Source organism: Hibiscus syriacus, unplaced genomic scaffold (genome assembly GCF_006381635.1).
Source record: "Hibiscus syriacus cultivar Baekdansim isolate YM2019G1 unplaced genomic scaffold, ASM638163v2 tig00113279_pilon, whole genome shotgun sequence".
In the NCBI taxonomy this organism is placed as follows: Eukaryota; Viridiplantae; Streptophyta; class Magnoliopsida; order Malvales; family Malvaceae; genus Hibiscus; species Hibiscus syriacus.
Window position 1 is genome coordinate 577,672 of NW_024063450.1, and position 27,637 is coordinate 605,308.

General features: G+C 34.9%; 1 protein-coding gene and 1 pseudogene across 2 annotated transcripts; both read left to right on the top strand.

The window, feature by feature from the left end:
• Window positions 1-1,288: 1,288 nt before the first annotated feature.
• LOC120186093 (putative disease resistance protein RGA3) lies at window positions 1,289-4,224 on the top strand. 2 transcript variants are annotated; one of them, XM_039190129.1, is made up of 3 exons: window positions 1,289-3,853; window positions 3,932-4,015; window positions 4,120-4,223. In XM_039190129.1, the coding sequence occupies exons 1-2, from the start codon at window positions 1,447-1,449 to the stop codon at window positions 3,982-3,984; spliced, it is 2,460 nt and encodes an 819-aa protein (XP_039046060.1). In that variant the 5' UTR covers window positions 1,289-1,446; the 3' UTR covers window positions 3,985-4,015; window positions 4,120-4,223. The 2 variants fall into 2 exon arrangements, with proteins under 2 accessions (XP_039046060.1, XP_039046059.1); XM_039190128.1 differs by having other exon boundaries at window positions 3,932-4,224.
• A 2,319-nt stretch (window positions 4,225-6,543) lies between these two features.
• On the top strand, window positions 6,544-27,516 carry LOC120186110 (annotated as a pseudogene).
• Window positions 27,517-27,637: the final 121 nt, after the last annotated feature.

Sequence of the window (27,637 nt, forward strand, 5' to 3'; positions counted from 1 at the left end):
TACTTGATTTCACACCTTAATGTGAAGTTATGATTTCTCTCTCTCATGAAGTTAGTGGAATATCAAAGAAGTGAGACCTTATAAGGGGTGGAGGAGTGGTGTGCGGTCAACGTGGAGACATAACGGCGGTGGCTAAGAAAACGGGTGGCGATAATGTTGGGAAAGATTGAAAATTGGGAGAGTGATTTTGAGATTTTATTTTAGATTAAATTTATAAGAATTTTAAATGTTGAGGACTTAAATTTGAGAAAATGTGTAATTTTCAAAGATTAAAAATGTTATCATATCATGTCACATTATTATTTTTGTTAAGTCAGTGATCAAGCTTAACAATAAGTGACTAAAACATATATAATATATAAATTATATATGATTTAAAAAATAAATTAGTGACCAAAATAGAAACAAAAAAAATAGATGGGCAACCAAATAAATAGTTATCCTTTAATTTAAGGGTAAAGTACATAGATGATCCCTAACTATATGTGCTATTTTATTTAGTCCACCTGACTATTAAAAGTTACAAAATGATATCAATTATAATGCATTACTTTATTGAGTCCATTGACTATTAAAAGTTACAAAATGATCATCTGACTATTTATAAGTTCTAAACTTGTCTTATTATGTTAAAGAATTGATAATAGTTTGAGCTAGATGTTAATATGTTGACTGTAATATGATAAAATATGATCCTAAATTCTTAAACAATTATCATATACAGTCAATATGTTAACGTTCAACTTAAATTACCGTTATTTTTTAACAAAAAAGAATGAATTTGAAATATATGAATAGTTTAAGGATTATTTTGTAACTTATAATAGTCGTTGACTTAACAAAATAATGTTATATAGTTGGTAGTCTATTTTGTAACTTTTAATAGTTAGAAAATTTAACAAAGTAATATCTTATAATCGTGAGATAATTTTATAACTTTAAATAGTCGAGAGATAGTTTACTCTTAATTTAATCTGTATTAAACTTAATCTCAAAACAAATCACATCTGCAACATCAATCCAATAAATATTATTCCTTTCGTCCCACAAAAAAGAAGAAGAAGATCTAGATTTATTTTTCCTAAATTATATCTCCCATTTTGAATCGTTTCGCCAACAAATGACCAGCAGCGGCAATTCGAAAAGGGAAGAAGGAAAAAGGGTGTCGACTATGGTGTTAGTCTCCACACGAGAAGACGGTGGTGGTGCAAAGGTATATTGATATATTTTAATAAACCAGAGATAGATTAAATAAGAAACTAATAAAACAATTCTACTCAGCAGGTCCAAAACCACCGACTGTCAGTACCAGTCCTCAAAAAACCCCGTTTAAGCAGTGTTGGAGTCACCCACTGAACGTTGACTTCAGTCTGATTTCTCTATTTTTAGAGTTTCACCGCCGATCTTTGCTGCGGCGTCTACCGCTGTTTCTCTGTCTTTGAAGATATGGCAGAAGCGATTGTTACGGTGATCTTGGAGCAGCTGGCCGCAATAACAATTGATAAAGCACGCGAAGCCTGGAGCCTGGTGAGAGGTGCTGAGGATGAGGTCAAGAGGCTTGAAAGCAATTTCAAAGCACTCCAATTGGAGCTTGAAGATGCTGAAGAAAGAGAATACCAGGACAAGCGGGTGAAACATTGGTTAGACAAGTTCAGAGATGTTTCTTATGACATGGAGGATGTGTTAGATGACTGGGAAACTGCAGTCCGGCAGTTGCAGAGAGATGGTGGCTCTGTTCCAAAATGGAAGGTATGTCCTTTCCTTTCATGCTTTTCTTCTGGTTCCCAAACTGTTATGCGTTATGGTATTGCTACCAAAATAAAGGGAATCAACGAACAACTAGACCAGATTGTTAATGACAAAGTTAGGTTTGAGTTGATAAAAAAAGAACACAAGGAACACAAGCGGCCATTAGAGACCACTTCATTTGCAGATGTTTCGGAGTTGGTTGGTCGAGATGCAGTAAAAGAAGACATAATAAGCGTTTTGCTCTGTGAGGAAAGGTGTCGGAATATTCCTACTATCACTGTAGTAGGGATGGGAGGGACTGGGAAAACAGCTCTAGCACAACTAGTTTATAATGATTCAAGGATACAAACTCATTTCAGCAAAACAATTTGGGTTTGTGCCTCGGATCCCTTCGATCAAAGCCAAATTGCACGAGCCATTCTTGCAGACCTTGACATTGATGCATTCGTATCCCTCAATACTCCAACACTACAAAATGTTTTACGTACAATCACTGACAAGCTTAAAGCAGTAAAATTCCTTTTTGTTTTCGATGACGTGTGGACGGATCGTGATCGAGATTGGGAACCATTGAAAGCCGCTTTTAAATACGGTATGCCTGGAAGTTGGATTTTAGTTACTACTCGGAATGAGTCGGTTGCTAGGCAAATGGAGTCGTCTCGTGTTGTTCCTGTAGAACTGTTACCTGAGAAAATGTGCTGGTTGATACTTGCTCAAAAAGCATTTATCGGAAGGAATCAGGTGAGTTGTGAAAGTTTGGAACATATTGGGAAGGAGATTGCAAAGAAGTGTGGAGGTTTACCTCTTGCAGCAAGGACTTTAGGAGGTCTCCTGCAAAACAAAAGAGGAATAGACGAGTGGCAAAATGTTCTGAATAGTGTGATATGGAAATCGGGTTTCGGAAAAGAAATATTTTCACCTCTATCGTTGAGTTATTATGATTTGCCCTCGCCGATAAGACGATGTTTATCATATTGTGCAATCTTTCCTATCAGCTATACAATTAATAAAGATGAATTGATCCAGCATTGGATGGCGCAAGGTTATTTGAACTCTGATGAAAATGTAAGGAGAGAATTGAAAGGGAAAGAGTACTTCGAGTACTTAACCACCCGTTCCTTCTTTCAGGATTTTCAAAAAGATGCTCAGGGCAACATAATTTCCTGTAAGATGCATGACCTAATACATGAATATGTCCAATTTTTGTCTGAAGACAGATTTGTGACAGAAGAGGTGGTTGGAAATTCAACGTTGGACTTATCTTCCAGAAAAGTTCGTCATTTGAGGTTGGTAATTCGGAATTGCAAGTCTTCTCCTTTGTGCATATATGGCATAGAAAAATTACGAAGCCTTGTCGTAGCCTCTGATGATAAAACATCCGGTGACGCCTTACATGATTTGTTAAGTCGATCCAAGCTTCTAAGGTTATTGGAGTTTGATTCGTTTCATCTACTCCCCGAAGAAATCGTCCGTGGAATGGACAATTTGATTCACTTGAGGTACCTTAGCTTGATATCTTGCTCTGGATTAGTAAATTTACCTGAAGCAGTGTGTGAATTGATTAGTTTACTATCTTTGAATCTTCGAGATTGCTTGAATCTTGAGAAGTTGGCAGTTGGAATCGGGAAACTGATTAACTTGAGGTGTCTTTTGATTAAGGACTGTCCTCGTCTGACTTACTATTCTAAAGGGATCAGTAATTTAACCTCTCTCGAGACATTAAGTGGTATCAAAATGAGAATAGATCAAAGCGATGGTGATGAACTCAGCATTGGAGATCTCGAAAATTTGGACCTCCTAGGTGGAAATCTTTCTGTTGAGCTGATGGGAGATGAAATAGATTTGAATGAAGCTAAGAGAGCCAAGCTTAACAAGAAAATACATCTGAAGAGAATGGATGTATGGATCAGCTCAGGAAATATAAAGGAAGAAGAGGTACTACAAGCTTTAAACCCGCCATCCAACTTTCCGGTAGTACTGTTCGATTACCGGAAGTGGTTCAACTCTAATGATGCTTGCATAAAGAGGCTGATGGTAAAGGAGAATATTAGAGTTGCTCTCTATGTTCAAACAGCAGCTCTTCAATTTATAGATGCTGCAGCTGGTAAGAAAAGCTAATTCTTCTTTTACGATTAGTTATTTTTATTGGCAATGAACTAAATTTAGTTTTCTATTTTTATAGGAAGAACGGGACGATCAACTTCTGCAGAAAGTGGTGAGGATCCAACTGATTGAAAAGAAGCACGAAACTTGTAAAAACTTGAAGGTTTTGTTTCAGCAAGTTGTTCATGAATTTAAATTTACAATTCCATCACACAATGGCCATATTATCTGCTACATAATAGCTAATTTGAGCAAATACCTTTGTAGGAGTGTTGTCAACAGATAGAGGTGATGTTGATGGTGAAAAAGAAATCACAGGAACCACATGTTAAATTCTGATGTACTCAAATAATGTATATAATTTGTCCCAAACTCTGTGTGCTTGTGGTCACTACTAGATCGTATTGGATTTTTTTCTCCAGGCATTTTGTTCAATATTCGTATCCAAGTATTTTCAATTATTATATTAAATTACGCCCAAACTTTAGTTTGTAAACCTTGTTTCATTTATGCCTGACAAAAGATGATAAAAAAGTACACAATAATAATTATAAAAATAAGTTATAATTGATTCAAATAAAAATTTCTTCAGTAATCATGAAATCAGATGGGTAAAGATGTTGATACATGTTTACATAATTTCCTTAAGATATATTCGTCCGTTCCTATGGTGTTGGAGAACATTTTTCGACTGTCTCATTACCACAACAACGAGGCAAGCAGGGCAGTAACACAACTATAGTGATCAACAAATTGTAACCTATCTTTTTTTCTGTCACAGAATTTGTTTTAAAGTAGAAAAAATATTTTTGTGTGCGTTTACTTTGTAGCTTTACTTGGTTTGAATAGAAGAATCACACTAAAAGATTATTTGAAAGTTTGGATAATAAAGCAATTAATATCCGGGAAATTAAAGAACCATTAATGTACAATATTCTCGTCTTGTGAATTAAGGTAACAATTATATAAGATAATGTATAAACTATGGAGTCATTATAATAAATTAAATTTTCTTTGGGCTAAAAATATTTACTAATAATTTACTTTGAGCATCAATTACAATTCACAAGTAAGATATAAAATATAAAACTATTATTTATGATTCGAATCTCAATATTTACTCGTTAAAAAGATACCTCAAATTTTTTAGAAATCTATTCTTTTGCCAACCGTTCACGCTTTCACGAAGCAATAACTTAAACCGTGGATAAGTAACGTCAAATTACTAAAACATTCACCAAACCCACGGCTCCAACAAATTTGTGCTTATGACTTGGTTTTAGCTAGAGATAGGCCCAAATCCGAACCCGAACTGATTTTATTAGGTTGAGGTTTTTTTTAAATATATGTTTCGACTCAAAATATAATATAATTATATTTATATATTTAAAGATAATTGTAATAATACTCTATTTATATTATTTATTTTCAATTAAGTCTCTATTTTATTGAATAAAATTAATAATTTTATATTATTTCAGGTCGGAGTTGTATTTAATCTTAAAAGTTGAGTCGAATTTTGAGTCGAGTTAAATTACCTAAACTCGAGTCAGATCAAATTTCGGGTGAATGATATAAAATTTTCGAATCAGATCAGATTGACCAGAAACTCGACCCGTACCTATCCCTAATTTTAACTGAGCCACTTTAAAAGAAATCGTCATCTCCGTGGCCATCTTGGCTCAACTGCTTATGCTGAAAACCAGAAGACGAATACTACAGTGAGTGAGACCCTAGCCAGCAACAGTAGAAGAAAACCGAATGCACGGGGACTTTTTTTCCTGATAACATATAAAGTATTCAGATATATAAATAAGCAAGGATAAAGATTATGATTTTATAAAAATAATGATCTAAAAATAAATAAACATAAAGTTTTAATTATACTAAAAAATAACATTCAATTAAATGAAAATTTTTAAAATTTACGATCAGTGAAAAATCTTAGATTTATCCATTTTTCTTTAATCGTCGTTGATCTCTTTTCTTCATCTTTATGATTGACAACGACATTAGTTTTAATGTTAATCGTCAACCATCGATATTCATTATTTTTTTTTTTTATAATACCATATCATATGGGACATTTCGATCGTTTAACCGTTATTTTCATTTATTTTTTTCTCAGAGTTATATTTGACATCGCCACTACTAATCAAGATGACACTTATTTATTATAATACTGATATTCCTTGCTTTGGACCCTCATATTAGATTTGTATACACGATTTGCGTTCGTGAATATTTTTTTCACGTCGCTCGACTCTGATTTATAGTTAGCCGATATTCTTTCAATATCTTGATCCCCTTTTATGGTTCGATTTTTTATGTGATCAGATCTTTTTGTATCTATCTTTTGTTAAATTTTTTAACGTTTTTCTTATATGATTCTTATATGATTTCAGGTGGCTAGTTCTTATGTTTTTAATTATAAAAATATCATTATCATGCGTTTAATTTATGATTATAATATTTTATTATAATATGGATATTTTATAGTTTTAAAAAAACTAACTCCTATAAAAAATTTAAAATTTACAAATTGTTTTAGATTAATTCAAATAAATTCCATTCGTTGAAAAGTTTTAATTATTTGTCTCTTATGGGCCGTCAGACGAAGATCCAGAAACACAGCCCAAAATCTAGAGAATTAATTTTGTTTGACATTTATACCCTTGAAGAACCCTAGAAGCCGCATAAAAATTCATCTAAAGTATTTCAAAATCATCGAAATCGAAGTCAATGGCTCCCTCTCCAACTGATGGTTCGCTTCCTTCAACCATTGATGAAGCCTTCACTGAAAATAATCTCCAGGTTCCTATCCCTTGTTTGTTTTTTTATTATTTTTATTATTTTTTTTCATTTCTTCATTAAAAAAATGCATTGCATGTATTTGACCGTCAAAAAAGACGAATTTAGTTAACTTTGAAGAGGTTGAGATTTTGTTTATTAATTACATTTTCAACGTCCAAAAAAAAACATGGCATCCGTTTTTTGTTCTTCAAAAAGGTTCGTCGTGGAAATCGGATAGAAAATCACCAGGAACAGGAAGAACAAAAAGGAGGATTGATTTGTCTCCAGTATCACCCAAGGATTCCTCCAGTCTTGGAGACGAAAAGGAAAAGGAAAACATGAACTTGAGAATGGAAGCCTTTGAATTTGTTTGGTCAAAAATTGAATCAACCATTAAAGTAGGTAAAACAATCCTAGTTTTTTTTTCTCTTTCATCTACTTTCATTTTTCCTTTTCAAAATTGCGTAGTTTTAATTGCAGGATGTTTTGAGAGATATTAATACTAATGTGTTTAACGAAATACAAACTTGGGTGCATCAATCTTTCAACACAATAAGATCACTTGGGACTCCCGATTTCCCTGAAGCTACTCAATCATTTCCTGTTATAACTGATGCTAATTCTAAAAGTCTATTTACCGGGCTTGTTCTCACTAGTAAGTTTTATATTTCGTACTTTTAGTTTAATGTTTAGTTTGACTAATTGTCCTTACCTTTTCTAATGCTGCTAAAATTATTTGGTTTATGTTGTTGGGTGCACAGTGCATGGTATAAATATTTGCCCTTTGCAAGAACAATTCTTTATAGTGTATTATGGTTGGCAGAGAATATGGAGTTTGTTGATGATTTACTGACATTTGAAGAGCTTGGCAAACACTTGAAATATCAAGGATGCCATGTTGCTAACCTTTCCTCACTTGACTTTACTGCCAAAAATGGAGTTGGTGGTTGACTAAGAAGTTTATTAAGACAGTTTTTAAAGTCTACTTTGGATGTAAGTACTAGTAACTACTTTCTTTGACTGTTAGACAAGAACTTACTTGCAAGGCTTTGTAGCTTGAGCTTTTTCCTTATTTCCCTTTTTGTTTGAACAGCCAGTTGACATATCAATCTTAGCATCATGGTATAGAGAAGAAAACTACAATAACCCAGTGGTTGTGATTATTGATGACATTGAGCTTTGTTGTGGGTCTGTCCTATCTGATTTCATCCTTATGTTAAGGTCCTAAACTCTCTCTTTATCATTTGCTTATCTACTCTGGTTCTCCTTTTGATTAGGATGAGTCTTATGATACTACATTATGTTTCTTTATGAAACCAGAGTTTTCCTTGTTCTTCATACTTTTGACACTAGGTGTAAGTACGCCTTACTATTTATCTGCTAGTTTAAGTGTTGCTTGTTATGAGTTTTAGGATTAAGAGCCTTTTGACTAATATCAAGTTACTTTCTTGCTTTATATCGAAATATACCTACCATCACTCATTATCATTTGCTTTTATATCCAACTCATTTTCTAAATTCTTTTGGAAGCAAAAATACTACTAGTAACAATCAAAGCACACTCATCTCATCATGAATAAGCATATACTCTGATGCTCAGATTTGCGCATTATCTAGTTCTTTGGCTATCATACTCTTTTAAGGATTTGAAGTACTGCTGTTTTTTTTTTTTCTGAAATGGTCTCTGTTCAGTCTACAAATTAAGCATTAATGGCATATAGTTTGAAGTTTGTTGCTACCTTATTGAACTTGCCTTTCTGTTTTTGATCAGTGAATGGGTTATCAAGATACCTGTTATTCTAATAATGGGTGTTGCAACAACTCTTGATGCCCCAAGAAATATGCTTTCTTCAAATGCTTTACGGTGCTTGTGTCCCTTTGAGTTCACCGTGGGAACCCCATCTGAGAGAATGGATGCAATTGTTGAGGCTGTTCTTGTGAAGCCTTGTTCTGGGTTTAATATTGGCCACACGGTAGCAGTTTTTATGAGAAACTACTTTCTAAGCCAGGATGGAACTCTAACATCTTTTATTAGAGCTTTAAAGGTTGGTAACTCTTTTTAGTATAAATATAAAAGTCCATTATTTTTACAATTTTTCAGTGCCGCTGCTAATTTCTTGTGACATATGAACATAATTGCATTGTTGCTGACATTATGTTTTAAGGAGATTTTTTCAGATAGCATGTACTCAACATTTCTACATGGAGCCCCTGAGTGCCATTTTGCACAATTTTGTTCTTGAAGAAGATAACTCGGTTAGTTTCTACATATACTCTGACCAGGCTTCATCTTATGCCTTTTCGACAATAATGCATTGTTAATTCTTGAATTTTCTCTAATCTCTTACTAGATATATTTTATCCTTATTCTTTGTTGTCTTTATGAATAACCATATACCCAATTGTTCAGATTTGCACATCATCTAGTTCTTTGGCCATTATACTCTTTTAAGAATTTGGAGTACGTTTTTTAAAGTGATTTCAATTCAGTTTACAAATTAAGCATTAATGGCTTGTAGTTGGAGGTTTGTAACTACTTTTATTATTCAAGGTTCTTACATGCAGTCAAACTTAAAACTAATGTTGCACTACTTTCTGGTTTAAAAGTTTTTTTTTTTAAACTTTGGTTTAAATATATGAATCAAAGGCTTTATTGCTCTTCTATTTTGTTGTTATAGGTGTTAGAAATTGGGCGGTATGGATTATCACCAGTAGTAATGTGGAAGCATGTTTTTGACCTCCCATCATGTCAAAGGTATTTTCAAATACCAACAATGTTACTTTTGATTGCATTTCTTTATTTATGTAAATATTGTTGAATAGGGAAGTAATTCTCTGATGAGTTTCCAAATCTGCAAGTAGGGTGAGAGTGAACAAACAGATCAGTGCAAGCTTGGCCAATGCTTTTTCCGAATTGAAGAGATTACAAAATCAGTGGAGAGCTGTGGTTTTGGTGAGACTTAGCTTCTCCTGTTCTTTGATGTTATGACGTGAATTGTGATAGTTCTAACAATTTAAGGAAGGATTTTTTCCCAAATTGTACGAAGAAAATCCTTTGTTTTGTTGCTCACTTGTGTGGTATTGCTTGCAAAGCAACTGGACTTTAGCTGATGATATGATTGGTGTTAAAATGTTAGTACAAGCATGTATTTTCAATTCATTATTATTTAATCCAACCATACGAAACTTAAAACAAAATCTTCTTGATCTTGATTAAGGCCATTGGTCAGATTAGAGATGTAAAAATTTGGCATTATGTTGAAGCCATTGGCATATCATATTGAAGGTTATGCTGAGCTACTTGCATTCTTGGCCTTTTCCCTTATTTTCACCAATAATAAAGGGCTTAATTGTAACAACCCGAAAAAAAAACAATTTAAATCAGTGTAATTTGGTGAAATTTGGGGATTAAATTAAAAATTTTCAAAACTTGTAGGCAATATTAGAAATGAAGGAAATTCAGGGACTAAGCTCTGAATTACTCCTTTTAGTATCGGCAGGAAATTTGATATATACGTATGTATGGTTTTCTGTTTTCAAAACAAAAAACAATTGTGAAATTCCTCCTCCCGCACTCTACTTCAAAGCCTGATTCCAACGCCGTCCGACCTCCGACCGTCAAATTGAAACCACCATCGTGTTCATCTTCGACCCGTGAACAAAACCCAGTAAATCAATTATAGCGAAACGCTGCCAAACGACGTGAATTTCGAGTCAAAGTCTCGACGTTTTTTAGCACTACCGCCGAGAAAATCTTAAATTCATCTCCGATCGTTGATCGGTTTTCGACACCTCCCGCACTATCGTGTTCTTTGTGCCGTTTAGAGTCCGCCGGTGTCGACCTTGGTCTCCGTCGACGGCGGCGCGTGAGGAGGTGGAGCAGTCAAAGATTCGACCGAGTTGAAATCGAGCTCTCCGCCGTTCAAAAATTTGAACCGATCTTTGTAAGTATCTCGAAATCGCTCAAAATAATTTTTAGAAATTTTTCCGTAATTTTTAGACCACCGGAGGAAGTCTTACGCGTCACACGCGCCGCCGCAGGGAGAGTGAGCAGCTGGAAAACCGGTTTCAACTGGTTCGAATCGGACTGACCGGTCTGAACCGGTTTGATCGGTTACCCGACCCGACCGATTCGACTCGACCCGACCCGACCGTTGCCCGTTGCCCGTTGACCGTGACCGTTGACATCCTTTGACCAAAACTTAAAATGGCTTTGACCGACCATTAAACGACCGTTAATCTTTTCCGAGTATACCTATTCTGATAGTTTTCGACGTCCCGAATCCATTTCCGAAGTCCGTTTCATCAAATTCGAACCCGAAGGCCTCCAAATCGACGGTCAAAGGGGTTGACTTTGACTTTGATCAAGAATTTAAATTTTCGAAAAGTCATACTTTATGTTTTTTCACGTCCTGATTCCGATTCCGCAATCCGTTTGACCAAATTCAGACTCGAAATCTTCCAAATTGATAGTCAAACCCTGAAAATACTTATATACTTAAGAATTTTAGCTTTGAGCAATAAAGTAAGATTTGGGGCTGATAAATTATTATTGTTTGAAGGTACAAGAGATTCTCCGGATCGTTCGACAACTCGACACAGCTCTTCTAGATCAGTTACTTGGTGAATTGCTAAAAATATGGGACAACCTTACTGTGACGTTTGTTGAGGTAGACACTGCATGAAGCATTGATCTGTGTAGATAACAACTATATCTCTATTCGTTGATACATTCCTAAAAGAGTAGTTAATTCTTCAAATGCTTGCTTATAGTGAAATATTAACATGACTTGTCTTTCTAAAGAAAAAGTGATTTATGACTTGGTATTTGCTTATACCAGTGACACAACTATTATAAATCAAAGTGTTTGTCTCTGTTAGCTGTAGATAATAAAGTATTATTTTTTTCTTTTTATCTTGCATCCATAGTAGTTTAAGAGGCTCAACTTGTCTCTTCTAAGCTTTTGTAGAAAGATGTTTATCAAGATATCTTAGAATGCTACCAGTGTAATTTTCAAATTTACATCTAAATTAATTAGGTTGTCTTATTTTGTATGCAAATTATATTTCCAATGTATATCTATGTTTTTCATCAACATCATGGTATATACAAGTATAAAGGTCATACATATAATATGTAAAGTAATCTCCTACATTAAGTACATAGTATCATATATTAAATACAATGTATACCGATTCTAATATTTAGCTTATAATTCTGTAACACTCCCCTTTAAGTTAGAGCTATATATTAATCATGCCCATGGTAATCAATCCGGATTTTGTTAAGAGTCTGTGAAATATCTCCTAGTTCTCCAGTTTTCACATAACCAGTATGATCAAACCTTGTTGGATCTTTTCGCAAATAAATTCAGAATCAACCTCAATGTGTTTCGTTCGTTAATGAAAGACTGGATTAGAAGCAATGAAGGCGTATGGGTTGGGGGTTAAATGGTCTTCTGGCTACTTTATTCTGTTATCTGTTTAATTTTTACTTTTTTTTTTGTTTCTTTATTGTTTTACATAATTGCTGAACTTTCCTTTTCACCTTGCAGTTCAGATGACATTGAGTTGCTTGTTCTGTAATAGATAAATGACAAGGTGAAGGAGTTATTGTCTTTACTAAAAGTAGATGATGGAAAGAGCTCAAAGAAAGATTTGACTGTAACACCTAAGTAATTACTGTTACCTTTTCATCTGCTTCAGAAATAGATAATACCTGTTTATTTTGGAAAATTAATCACTTCTTATAATAAGCTTGTGATTGAAATTTCTTTTGACTGTCTTATAAATGTATATATGCCTTGAGGTCTAGTTTTTTTTTTTATCTCTTCGTTTTTTGATCATCACTAGTCTTGAGGATTTAACGTCTTTAACTGAAACCATATGGTTTTCTTTTAGAAAGAATTTACAATGTATCAAATGGTAAAACTTCTTCTAGAGGCACATTTTGGTTTAGGTTATCTTGCTAAACTTTTATCACTTAATATCTTCCGATACAGACTTGTACTGTACATTCTGTTATTAGTTTTGTTTGCTTACTATTTAATGTTCTCTCTGTCTAATAAAGAAAAAAAACATAGATATTATGAGATGCTGATACAGTGATACCTGTTAGCTTGTCAAAAATAGCAATATTTATCAATTTCGGTGTTAATTTCTCACAAGGAATGATTGTTCTCTTCCTAAGTTCAGTACTGCAAACTTGTAATAGCTGTTTCTTCAGAATCAACCGTATTAGTTGTTAAATAATGCCTAAATATATTCTAACTATTTCCATCCTTTCCTGATTGCTTACTGCTTTACTTTCACTGCTTTGACAGGAGACATGCATCTCAAATCCATTGAATATTTATTGCCACCCATAGCCTTTTTTTCACTTCTTTCGAGTGGACACAAGATTCCATTCATTTACTTTTGTAAAATCATTTGGTTATTCTACTTCTACTTAAACTCTAGATAGATTAATAAGAAAGGTAACTAATTTTGGAAACTGAAAAACATGGTTTCCTATGTATTTAAGAAGGAAACCGATTTATAACAATTTCCAGTTTAATTTTTTTGGAAAATAAGTCTCTTCATATTTAGTCTTTTTCCTTATTTTGTTGATCAGGTATAATATAAATATGGAAAATGGCTCAAAATTTTCTTGCTGTTGATTCCTTGGTAGCAGTTTTCACATTTCATTTATTCATTGTACTGAAGTTTAAATTTTAGGGATCTTTCCACCTCACAACTTGGTGAATTGCTAAAAATATGGGACAACCTTACTGTGACGTTGTTGAGGTATGACACTGCATGAAGCATTGATCTGTGTAGATAACAACTATATCTCTATTCGTTGATACATTCCTAAAAGAGTAGTTAATTCTTCAAATGCTTGCTTATAGTGAAATATTAACATGACTTGTCTTTCTAAAGAAAAAGTGATTTATGACTTGGTATTTGCTTATACAGTGACACAACTATATAAATCAAAGTGTTGGCTCTGTTAGCTGTAGATAATAAAGTATTATTTGTTTTTTATCTTGCATCCATAGTAGTTTAAGAGGCTCAACTTGTCTCTTCTAAGCTTTGTAGAAAGATGTTTATCAAGATATCTTAGAATGCTACAGTGTAATTTTCAAATTTACATCTAAATTAAATTAGTTGTCTTATTTTGTATGCAAAATTATATTTCCAATGTATATCTATGTTTATTCATCAACATCATGGGTATATATGCAAGTATAAAGGTCATACATATAATATGTAAAGTAATCTCCTACGTTAAGTACATAGTATCATATATTAAATACAATGTATACCAATTCTAATATTTAGCTTATAATTCTGTAACACTCCCCTTTAAGTTAGAGCATATATATTAATCATGCCCAGCTTGTTACATGGTTAATCAATCCGGATTTTGTTAAGAGTCTGTGAAAATATCTCCTAGTTCTCCAGTTTTCACATAACCAGTAGTGATCAAACCTTGTTGGATCTTTTCGCAAATAAATTCAGAATCAACCTCAATGTGTTTCGTTCGTTAATGAAAGACTAGATTAGAAGCAATGAAGGCGTAACTTGATTATTACGCCATAGCTGTTTATGGTTGGGGGGTTAAATGGTCTTCTGGCTACTTTATTCTGTTATCTGTTTAATTTTTACTTTTTTTTTGTTTCTTTATTGTTTTACATAATTGCTTGAACTTTCCTTTTCACCTTGCAGTTCAGATGACATTGTTGTTTCTGTAATAGATAAATGAAAAGGTGAAGGAGTTATTGTCTTTAGTAATAGATAAATGACAAGGTGAAGGAGTTATTGTCTTTACTAAAGTAGATGATGGAAAGAGCTCAAAGAAAGATTTGACTGTAACACCTAAGTAATTACTGTTACCTTTTCATCTGCTTCAGAAAATAGATAATACCTGTTTCTTGAAATTTCTTTTGACTGTCTTATAAATGTATATATGCCGCCTTGAGGTCTAGTTTTTTTTTATATCTTTCGTTTTTTGATCATCACTAGTCTTGAGGATTTAACGTCTTTAACTGAAACCATATGGTTTCTTTTTAGAAAGAATTTACAATGTATCAAATGGTAAACTATCTTCTAGAGGCACATTTTGGTTTAGGTTATCTTGCTAAACTTTTATCACTTATAATATCTTCCGATAAAGGCTTGTACTGTACATTCTGTTATTAGTTTTGTTTGCTTACTATTTAATGTTCTCTCTGTCTAATAAAGAAATAAAAACATAGATATTATGAGATGCTGATACTGTAACATCCTCAATACCGGGTTAGTAACTAAATCGTAAGGTTTTAAAATTTGGTAATTTAAATTAAATAATTGAGTGGTTTAAAGACTTATATAAGAAATGAGGTGTAAGATCAAATTGAAAAGAATGAGGAATGAAAGGATAATATGGACATTTGCAAGGAAAGAAAAAAAATATAATAATAATATATGTATATATAGATACACGTGGAAGGAAGGAAAAGAAAGTTTAGAGGTTTCCAGAGTTCTCTTATTTCTTTCTTCTTCATCTTCACGTGTGAATCCAAGCAAAGGTGAGTTTTCTTGTGATCAAATTCTTGATGAATTTAAGGTTTCTTATTGATCTTTAGTTGATAACTAAGCTTAAGGAAAGCTTAGATTATCTTAAAACCATAAGATGAGGAGTGTATGAAGAATTAAATAAAGTAGAAAAGTGAAATTTTGGAATAGGGTTCTTAATAAGAATTAAAAGTGAAATTTGACTTGTCATTAAGCTAACTAAGAAGTATGAGGTGTTAGAATTCAAATTAAAACATGTTGAAATTTGGGTTAGATTCTTAAATTCTATATGGAGAATTAGATTTCTAAGTTTTAGAAGTATTTAATAGATAATAATTAGTTTAAGTAAGAGTATGCAAGTTAGGAAATAAGAAAGGGGATGATATATGAAGTATTAAGTTGAAAAGAGTAGATTTTCGGGTATAAAAGAGGATTCTGGGCAGAGTGCATCGATGCACATTCATAGTGCATCGATGCATCAAGTTTAAAACCCAGAAATTATTTGAAGGTGTATCGATGCATTGGTAATGCATCGATGCAATCTTTTAAAATAGAAACATCGAATGCAATTAGTGCATCGATGCATCGATGCACTCTTTTAAAATAGAAACATCGAATGCAATTAGTGCATCGATGCATAAGTCATGTATCGATGCATCCCAGTAATAATACAACATCGAATGTATTTTATGCACCGATGCATCAGTAGTGCATCGATGCATACCTTCATTAAAAGATGAAATTGGCTTTTCTCTGAGTCTAAGGAATGATAGTTTAGAATATATTAATTAGTATACTGATAAGTATTATTGAATTACTATGTAGATATCGAGCCTAAACGAGTTATGGAACAATCGACAAGTAGGATCGATCGAGGAAAAAGCAAGGAAATATAGGTGAGTGCATATTGTCACGCCCCCAGAACTTCGACGCCTCACACCGTCGGAATATCAGAGTCAAGGTCTGACGGGTCGTGCGGCCTTAGACGCTTAGACGCTCTCGGTCTTCACGGGACTAAGTAAGCCTTACCCAAGCTAAGTGAGTGTGCAAACCACAAAGGTTGGAACCAAGCCTCAAGGCTCGGATTGCGGAAGCTTTAAACACCAACGTGGCTACTCGGAGCCACAAGGTCGGACTATCGTGTGGAAGTGCTAACACGAAGGTGGCTACTCCTGGCCACCGAGATAGGCTACAAGAACAAAGAAACTAAAAAACTCAGAAAGAATAGAGCAAATGCCTCCGAGCTTTATTACTCTCTCACAAAGAGAAGAATGGAATTGGGTGATTACAAATGAGGAGGAGAGCTCTCTATTTATAGTTGAGCTCCCTCTCAATCAATGGCTAGATCGTTACATCAACGGCTATGATTTGCCCAATTAATGACAAATCCCCTAAATCAAGGAATTACAACCAAATCCTCCTAATTACATCCATTAGTAGGATTCTTTCCTTGGATAGGTATTCACACTGGATATGGAAGATTTCCCACAATATCTTCCTGATTTTGTTGCCTCTTGCCATATTTACCGAGCTTCTGTGATCATCTTCAGATATGATGCCATTTTCCTTTTCTGCACGGCCAATGTGAACGGGCTCTATAGCATTCTCCAAGCGATGGGCCAAGTCTGGTGGCTTTGGCAAGCCCGATAACTATCTTGAGATTCCCTTTCGGACTCTTGCACCAATGTTTTAGCAAGCCCGATCTTCTGTCTTGAACCTCTTTGTCGGACACTTGCACCAGTGTCTCGGACCCAAGTTCCTAGCTCGTGACAATATGCATAGCATGAATATAGTATTATAATCAGTTCTAGACTTATGATAAGTCTAGACTCAATATTTTAATCGATGATTACATTCCATATTATGAAACATGATATAAGTTTATACCATATGCATTAGATGACATGAATATGCAGGAAATGATATGCCTATGTGATAAAGGTATGAAAATACTATGTCTACGTGATACAAATTATGTGAAGTGTGAAAGCCCATGTTATGTAGTGAGAAATATAGGTATAGTTGGCATGCAAGGGTAGAGGGTCTACGCGGGTCCTTCGGGATATATATATATATTCTGTGGAACATGTGTGAAGTCTTGTAAGACACATACTTGATCCTTAGTATATGTATATGATTCTTAAGGAATAATATGTGGTCCTTATTGACATTATTATATGGCACTACGGTGCAATTCTACGCGGTCATTCGAGATATATATATATATTCTGTGGAACATGTGTGAAGTCTTGTAAGACACATACTTGATCCCTAGTATATGTATATGATTCTTAAGGAATAATATGTAGTCCTTATGGACATTATTATATGGCATACGGTGCAATTCTAACGTGGCACTTCGGTGCAATTATACGACGAGCTGTGGTGACAGCATAGTGCACAACCTCACAATACTCACATACCTTAGGTTCTCATATGGTATTATGGGCCAATAAAATTATTAATACAAATTCATGAATGTTAAAGTAATATGTTTACAGGTATGGATATTGGTGATGTAAACTACATGAATAAGTACATGCTTTCTCATTCCATATCATTATGACATGTTTATACATTTCCTTGTTATTATATATTGCTCACTAAGACGATGACTTAGCGTGTGAGTGTTTCACACGTAGGATCCAAGAAAGAAGACGGGACACGTTAAATAGCTGGATAACATTACTCCTGCAACCACCAGATCAGAAGCAACTTAATCAGTAGGTCATTTTGTTATGTAAATGGCAGTTGGCATGTAATTAAAGGGTTAAGTTGTGTATGCTCTGAATATTTTGGTAAACTTATATTACAATATGTATATTATTGTATTCTTAATATAAGTTCAAATATTTGCTATTATTTGTTAAGAGTTGTGTTTTAAAAGTCAATGTAGTATCTCTGACTCATATCCGGGTCGGGTACGGGTTGGGGGTGTTACATTTAATGGTATCAGAGCTATGGTTTAGCCGATTCTAGGCATAAACCAGAGTCTATAGTCTTTAAATAGAATACATGCCAACAAATAGTGAGAACTTCTGATCTGGTATAATATGAGTATGCTGTTTTGCTAATAGAACAATGTGTTTATTCTTATTAGATGTCCGGATATAATAGCTCCCGAAGTGAAGCGGGAGAAGATAGGCCTGCTGAAAGCATTAATTCACCTGCCCTGGCCAGGTAAGGTGAAGAACAGGCATCTCAAAGAGTGTCTGTGCAAGATCAAGATATGTTCTTCAGAACGTTAGACGCTATTCTAACGCGTCTTCAACCTCTTGCTCCACCAACTCAAAAGATGAATGTAGCAAAAGAGTTGAGAGGTTTAGGAGCTCGAATTTAAGGGAGAAACGAAGAAGGTCAGTGTCAGCGGATCTTTGGTTGAATGATTTGAAAATCATGCTAGATGGTCTCCACTGTTCCGAAGTGGAGAAATTAGATGGAGCTGTATCTTTATTGAGGGGCAGGCGAGGATATGGTGGACAAATATCACCATGAGGATGTCAACCGACCAGTTGACTTGGTCTTTGTTTTTAGAAGAATTTAAAAACAAGTATATTGGAGATCAGTTTATTCGACAAATGAAGCAGGAGTTTATGAATTTGAAGCAGATGAGCCGCTCTGTATATGAGTACGAATGTGAGTTTAATAAGCTGAGCAGGTTTGCAGCTAAGCTTGTGTCTACTGAAAAAGATGCTTGCGAATGGTTCGTGGAGGGCTTGCGCCCTAGACTTAAAGAAATGTTGATAGTATTAAATTTGTCCTTGTTCCAGGAGTTGATCAATCGTGCAAAAGCTCTTGAAAGGGCTCAGAATGAAAGAGACTCAGGATTTCGATCGCAAACTAGATCCGAATCAGTTGCATCCCTCAGCAAGAGGAGCAAGTCAGGTGAGACTAGACAGACACAATCAGTGGGATCGGGTGTTGGGAGATTCACTCAGAGTCAAGGGAGACAGTGTCAGCACTGTGGGAAAAACCATTTTGGGGCTTGTCGGATGGCTGTTGGGACTTGTTTTCAATGCGGAGATGCCGGACATTTTATCGGGATTGTCCATTGATTGTTGGTGGACTGCACCATCTGAGAGAGTTCTACCTCACAGAGGGACGAGGAAGAGGTAGAGGAAGGAACCAGTCTGAATCCTATATGCAATCGGAAGTGAATCCTCTATGCAATCGGAAGTTCGATCCGCTCGGGGTATATAATTTAAAGACAAGTGATGACCGTGATGATCTTGATATCATTGCAGGTACTTTTCAACTGTATGATAAATTAGTATTGGTGCTGATTGATCCGGGTTCTAACTATTCTTATATTACCAATAAATTAGTAAAAGAATTGAGAATTCCTATAGAAGCTACGAGTAATGTGATGATAGTAACTAATCCGTTAGGGCATAGTGCGCGGGTGGACAAGGTTGTAAGGGGTCCCATAAAGATTCAGGGAATTGAATTCTCTGCTAATTTGATGGAATTACCCTTTGACGAGTTTGAAGTGATTCTGGGAATGGATTGATTGTTCATATATGGGAATGTCGACTGTAGATTGAAAAAGGTAACCCTGAAGAGTCCAGAAGGAATAGAAGTTATGTGATCAGTGAATGTGTAATCCTTAGCAAATGTAATATCAGTGATGTCTGCCAAGAATTACTGCTACAAGGATGTCAGGGTTTTCTTGCAAATGTGATAGATTCAAGAGCTCAAAAGAAAAGGTTAGAGGAGATTCCAATAGTTCGAGAGTTCCTTGATGTTTTTCCTGCTGAATTGTCAGGATTACCTCCAGGTAGAGAGGTAGAGTTCCAAATTGAAATATGCCAGGAACAGCTCCGATTGCAATGGCATCTTATCGAATGGCTCCAAAAGAACTGCAAGAGTTAAAGAATCAATTAAGAGTTGCTAGAGAAGGGATTTATCCGACCAAGTGTATCGCCTTGGGGAGCTCCGGTGTATTTGTTAAAAAGAAGGATGGATCAATGCGTCTTTGCATTGATTATCGACAGCTCAAAAGATGACAATCAAGAATAAGTATCCCCTTCCACGTATTGTCGATTTGTTTGATCAGTTAAAAGGAGCTTCGGTATTCTCGAAGATTGACTACGTTCCGGTTATCACCAATTGAAGATTCAGGAGAAAGACATTCCGAAGACAGCTTTCAGAACTAGATATGGTCACTATGAATTCATTGTAATGCCATTTGGAGTAACGAATGCACCTGCTGCTTTCATGGGATCTTATGACAGGATTTTTCAGCCCTACTTGGACCAGTTGTTGTTGTCTTTATTGACATACTGGTGTACTCGAAATCCATGAAGAGCATAGCACACATCTGAGGATCGTCTTGCAAATTTTAAGAGATAAAAAATTGTATGCCAAATTGTCCAAATGTGAGTTCTGGTTAAAGGAAGTAATTTTCTTGGGGCATGGGTTGACCCTCAAAAGATTAAAGCTATAATGGATTGGAAATTTCCTAAGAATGTGTCTGAAGTTCGGAGTTTCCTTGGACTTGCCGGTTATTATCAAAGATTCGTTAAGAATTTTTCGATGATTGTTCTGCCTCTAACCAAGCTGATGAGAAAGAACAAACCGTTTGTGTGGACTCCTGAATGTCAAGAAAGTTTTGAAGTTTTAAAGGAAATTTTGACAAAAGCTCCTGTATTAGTTCAACCTGAAACTGGCAAGAATTTCGTAGTGTTTAGTGACGCGTCCTATAATGGGTTAGGGTGTGTGTTTAATGCAAGAAGGGAAGTGGTAGCGTATGCATCAAGACAGTTGAAACCACATGAAAAGAATTACCCCACCCATGATTTAGAAATGGCTGCGGTAGTGTTTGCTCTCAAGATTTGGCGTCATTATCTTTATGGAGAACGTTGTTACTTATATACGGATCATAAGAGCCTGAAGTATCTGATGACTCAAAAAGAGCTAAATTTGAGGCAACATAGATGGGTAGAGTTCTTGAAAGATTATGATGTGATAATTGACAATCATCCCGGAAAAGCTAACGTAGTAGCAGATGCCTTAAGCAGAAAAACGTTTGCAGCCTTAAAAGCTATGGATGCAAGATTATCTTTAACTGGAGACGGTGGTCTATGTGCAGAGTTAAAACTTAAACCAGCATGGTTGGATCGAATTAGAGAATTGCAAAGTGAGATGAAATGTGTTGAAAAGAATAGAGCAAATAAAGAATGAAGAAATTAAAGACTTTGAGGTTAAGTCAGATGGAAATTTGTATTGCAAAGGAAGAATTGTGATACCCGACAATGAAGATTTGAAGAAAGAATTATTGACAGAGGCTCATTGTAGTCCATTGACGATGCACCCGGGTGGAACCAAGATGTATATGGATATTAAGGATCGATTTTGGTGGTCAGGGATGAAAAGAAGCATCACTGAATTTATGTCTAAGTGCTTAGTATGTCAACAAGTTAAAGCTGAGCACCAAGTTCCATCTGGATTATTACAACCCCTTTCCATTCCTCAATGGAAGTGGGATAATGTGACGATGGATTTTGTCTCGGGGTTACCCTTGACTCCGAACAAAAGAGATTCAATTTGGGTCATCGTTGATCGTTTGACCAAATCAGCTCATTTCATTCCCGTCAGAACTAATTTCTCTATGGAAAAATATGCGGAATTGTACATTAGAGAAATTATTAGATTGCATGGAGTACCTGTTTCCATAGTTTCTGACCGAGACCCTCGATTCACTTCGAGATTCTAGAAATCTTTGCAGGGAGCGTTGGGAACTCGCCTTAACTTTAGTACGGCCTTTCACCCTCAGACGGATGGGCAATCAGAAAGAACTATTCAAATATTGGAAGATATGATGCGAGCATGTATTATTGAGTTTAAAGGGTCGTGGGAGAAATATTTACCACTGGCAGAGTTCGCTTACAATAATAGTTATTAATCCAGTATTAAAATGGCACCCTATGAGGCGTTATATGGGAGGAAATGTCGTACTCCATTAAACTGGTATGAGCTCAAAGATCGAAGTGTAATTGGTCCAGATTTGATTCAATGTGGAAGAGAAAGTGCGGGAAATTCAGCATAACCTCAAAGTGGCATCTGATCGGCAAAAGTCCTATTCTGATCTTAAAGAAAAGGGATTGAGTTCGAAGTTGGAGATAAAGTTTTTCTTAAAGTATCTCCCTGGAAGAAAGTATTACGTTTTGGTCGGAAAGGAAAGTTAAGTCCTAGATTCATTGGGCCATATGAAGTTGTTAAAATAGGACCCGTGGCATATCAGTTATCCTTGCCACCGGAAATGGAGAGATTCATAGCGTCTTCCATGTGTCCATGTTACGAAGATATAGGTCCGATCCCTCTCACATCGTTGCACCAGAACAAGTAGAAGTCCAATCGGATCTGACATATGAAGAACCAGTGAGAATATTGGCTTATGAAGTTAAACAGTTGAGGAATAAATCAGTTCCGTTGGTCAAAGTTCACTGGAGAAATCACAAAGTAGAGGAAGCAACGTGGGAGCGTGAAGAAGATATGCGTTATCAATACCCCTATCTGTTCGTGCAATGAAAATTTGAGGACGAATTTACTTAAGGGGGGTGATTTGTAATATCCTCAATACCGGGTTAGTGACTAAATCGTAAGGTTTTAAAATTTGGTAATTTAAATTAAATAATTGAGTGGTTTAAAGACTTATATAAGAAATGAGGTGTAAGATCAAATTGAAAAGAATGAGGAATGAAAGGATAATATGGACATTTGCAAGGAAAGAAAAAAAAATATAATAATAATATATGTATATATATACACGTGGAAGGAAGGAAAGAAAGTTTAGAGGTTTCCAGAAGTTCTCTTATTTCTTTCTCTTCTTCTTCACGTGTGAAGCCAAGCAAATGTGAGTTTTCTTGTGATCAAATTCTTGATGAATTTAAGGTTTCTTATTGATGTTTAGTTGATAACTAAGCTTAAGGAAAGCTTAGATTATCTTAAAACCATAAGATGAGGAGTGTATGAAGAATTAAATAAAGGAAGTAGAAAAGTGAAATTTTGGAATAGGGTTCTTAATAAGAATTAGAAGTGAAATTTGACTTGTCATTAAGCTAACTAAGAAGTATGAGGTGTTAGAATTCAAATTAGAACATGTTGGAATTTGGGTTAGATTCTTAAATTCTATATGGAGAATTAGATTTCTAAGTTTTAGAAGTATTTAATGGATAATAATTAGTTTAAGTAAGAGTATGCAAGTTAGGAAATAAGAAAGGGGATGATATATGAAGTATTAAGCTGAAAAGAGTGGATTTTCGGGCATAAAAGAGGATTCTGGGCAGAGTGCATCGATGCACATTCATAGTGCATCGATGCATCAAGTTTAAAACCCAGAAATTATTTGAAGGTGTATCGATGCATTGGTAATGTATCGATGCACTCTTTTAAAATAGAAACATCGAATGCAATTAGTGCATCGATGCATAAGTCATGCATCGATGCATCCCAGTAATAATACAACATCGAATGCATTTTATGCACCGATGCATCAGTAGTGCATCGATGCATACCTTCATTAAAAGATGAAATTGGCTTTTCTCTGAGTCTAAGGAATGATAGTTTAGAATATATTAATTAGTATACTGATAAGTATCATTGAATTACTATGTAGATATCGAGCCTAAACGAGTTATGGAACAATCGACAAGTAGGATCGATCGAGGAAAAAGCAAGGAAATATAGGTGAGTGCATATGCATAGCATGGATATAGTATTATAATCAGTTCTAGACTTATGATAAGTCTAGACTCAATATTTTAATCGATGATTACATTCCATATTATGAAACATGATATAAGTTTATACCATATGCATTAGATGACATGAATATGCAGGAAATGATATGCCTATGTGATAAAGGTGTGAAAATACTATGTCTACGTGATACAAATTATGTGAAGTGTGAAAGCCCATGTTATGTAGATGAGAACTATAGGTATAGTTGGCATGCCAAGGGTAGAGGGTCTACGCGGTCCTTCGGGATATATATATATTCTGTGGAACATGTGTGAAGTCTTGTAAGACACATACTTGATCCTTAGTATATGTATATGATTCTTAAGGAGTAATATGTGGTCCTTATGGACATTATTATATGGCACTACGGTGCAATTCTACGCGGTCATTCGGGATATATATATATATTATGTGGAACATGTGTGAAGTCTTGTAAGACACATACTTGATCCCTAGTATATGTATATGATTCTTAAGGAATAATATGTGGTCCTTATGGACATTATTATATGGCACTACGGTGCAATTCTACGTGGCACTTCGGTGCAATTATACGAGCTGTGGTGACAGCATAGTGCACAACCTCACAATACTCACATACCTTAGGTTCTCAATATGGTATCATGGGCCAATAAAATTATTAATACAAATTCATGAATGTTAAAGTAATATGTTTACAGGTATGGATATTGGTGATGTAAACTACATTGATTAAGTACATGCTTTCATCTCATTCCATATCATTATGACATGTTTATTACATTTCCTTGTTATTATAATATTATTGCCTCACTAAGTCGATGACTTAGCGTGTGAGTGTTTCACACGTAGGATCCAAGAAAGAAGACGGGACACGTTAAATAGCTGGACAACATTACTCCTGCAACCACCAGATCAGAAGCAACTTAATCAGTAGGTCATTTTGTTATGTAAATGGCAGTTGGCATGTAATTAAAGGGTTAAGTTGTGTATGCTCTGAATATTTTGGTAAACTTATATTACAATATGTATATTATTATATTTTCTTAATATAAGTTCAAATATTTTGCTATTATTTGTTAAGAGTTGTGTTTTAAAAGTCAATGTAGTATCTCTGACTCATATCCGGGTCGGGTACGGGTTGGGGCTGTTACAGATACAGTGATACCTGTGTAGCTTGTCAAAAATAGCAATATTTATCAATTTCGATGTTAATTTTCTCACAAGGAATGATTGTTCTCTTCCTAAGTTCAGTAGCTGCAAACTTGTAATAGCTGTTTTCTTCAGAATCAACTGTTATTAGTTGTTAAAATAATGCCTAAATATATTCTAACTATTGCCATCCTTTCCTGATTGCTTACTGCTTTACTTTCACTGCTTTGACAGGAGACATGCATCTCAAATCCAATTGAATATTTATTGCCATCCTTTCCTGATTGCTTACTGCTTTACTTTAACTGCTTTGACAGGAGACATGCATCTCGAATCCAATTGAATATTGTGAAGGACTCGAAATCATTAAGTGATAAAGCTACTAAACTGATAGAGTGTATGGTTAGGTATGGGCATTCATTTTTATATTCCTATTCTTTTCTGTTTTGATTTGTCCATTTTGTTTCTCTATCCGTTACACTTGATGGAATTGATACTGCTGTGTATCTATACATTTTATCTACGGATGAAAAAGTGTGCATGTTATTTGATAAGCAATTGGCTGCGGCCACCTTATTAGTATTTGCACTATTATTTACTATAGAAATTTTATATATTTCTTACTTAGGGTATGCACTCTGTTTTGGGGTACTGGCTACTTATTTGCATTTTAGATAAAACTGGTTATATATCCTTGGCATGCTTGGCATAGCGCAATAAAAACCATTATAGTCTCTTGCTATTAAACTGTTTCTAAATTACTGACCTGTAATTCTGTGTGAAACAGGGATTATATGTGTCCGATTGAGTGCATACCTTTTCATGAAATTTTCTGTTTTAAAGATGTTGACAAGCTTCGACTGGTGAGCATGAGGTTTAATTTGCATTTGAATATGTTGAAGCAAGCTTTTCTAGATCTGCAAAGAATGTTGCTTAACACATTCCTGGCTGTTGTAAATTTGATAACCAATTCGTAACTTCTCATTTTCCTTGTTCACTGTTTTGGATGAAGCTTAACTTTCATTCCACTTTAGAAGTTATTGGGACATAAAATTTATTGTTTTCATTTTGATTTTGTATTAGGCTCTAATCGGGGACCCTAGAAGAAGGATTCAAGTTGATCTTCTTGAATTCCAGAAACTCCTTTGCTGCAGTTGCTGTACCCAAGGCAGCAGTGGCCTATTACCATCGATGCATGATACGTCCATTATGTAAGTATTTTTTGCATTTTCAGTTATCGGAGAGTGCTCATATAACTTAAATGGTAACCACCATCTATCTGTAATCATAGTTTTGATCCCCGGATTTTTAATGGCTGCCATCTCATGCCTACCCAATTTCACAATTTGCTAGTTATTGAGCGAATTGGATTTAGGTTTTATCCTTTTGGCTCATCTATCCATACATTTACAACATCTTATTTGGGATAATTTACAAGGTGGTCGGATCTCTTTTCTCCTTTATCTCTTGGTTCCTTTAAAGTTTAATGTTGTAATTGATGGAATTTTAAGCATTTTACGTATCAATGAATTTTTGGAAATTTTCTTTAGTCTCCCTAATGAAGTGATGAGTGATAGATTTTAAATTCTCACCAGCGTTTATAAAAAATAGTTAGTTCTCTGCTTGTTCCAGCTCACCGCTTCTATGATTGGTACCCCTCCTTCCCTTTTCTAATTCAATTTCTCAACGAGAAATTGGACATGCTCCTATATATAATCATATCAGTTACTTCAATTTTATAGTTTCTACAAGCTTGGCTAGTTTTGGAGTTATGTATGCAGTGACATAGAGTGACTTCGTTGAAACATTTGTATTGCTGGTTTTAGGTATAAACTTGCTCAAGAGCATGGCGATCTTATTAATCTGCACGACTGGTACCAATCATTCAAATCAATAGCTGTCTGCCCAAGTAACAGTAAAAAGAAATCAAGGCAATCCCCATTACCAAAGAAAAGAAAAGGCACAAAAGAATCAGAAAACCAGAGTGAAGCTTCCATACAGTATCCTTTTCTGTACCAGTCTTGTGCATTTATTTTCTTTACCTTGCATTGCAGACTATTCACTGATATAAAAATTGCATTGATACATTTAGGGTGAGCCTCATTGAGTGGAAAAGTGATTTCTGTTTTATCATGATCACTTGTGAATGCAGGAAATGTAACTTCCTGGTCCATCAGGATCTCATAGTCATAGACATGTTATATTATATCAGGTCTAGCAAATGCATTCCATCTTTTGTAATTAATGCACTTATCTTCCATTTCCCTTAACTTCATCTTCTTATCTGTCATTTTTATCCATGTTTTGCACATGTTATAGCATTTGAGAGACCTTGACCATTGTTTTGCTATAGAGCACGGTTTTGCAGGGCTGTAACAGAGCTCCAAATAACAGGGCTTCTTCGAATGCCCCCGTAAAAGACGACCTGATTTTGCTCAAAGGGTGGCCTTTGGCCTCTAACACATTCCTACTTGTAGGCAAGTTTTCTTTCTTACTTTGAAAAAGATGACTGAATTGTAAAATTAATTTTCTTAAATGTATTCTCTAAATTTGTAACATTGAGATATCCTATATCTTCTAT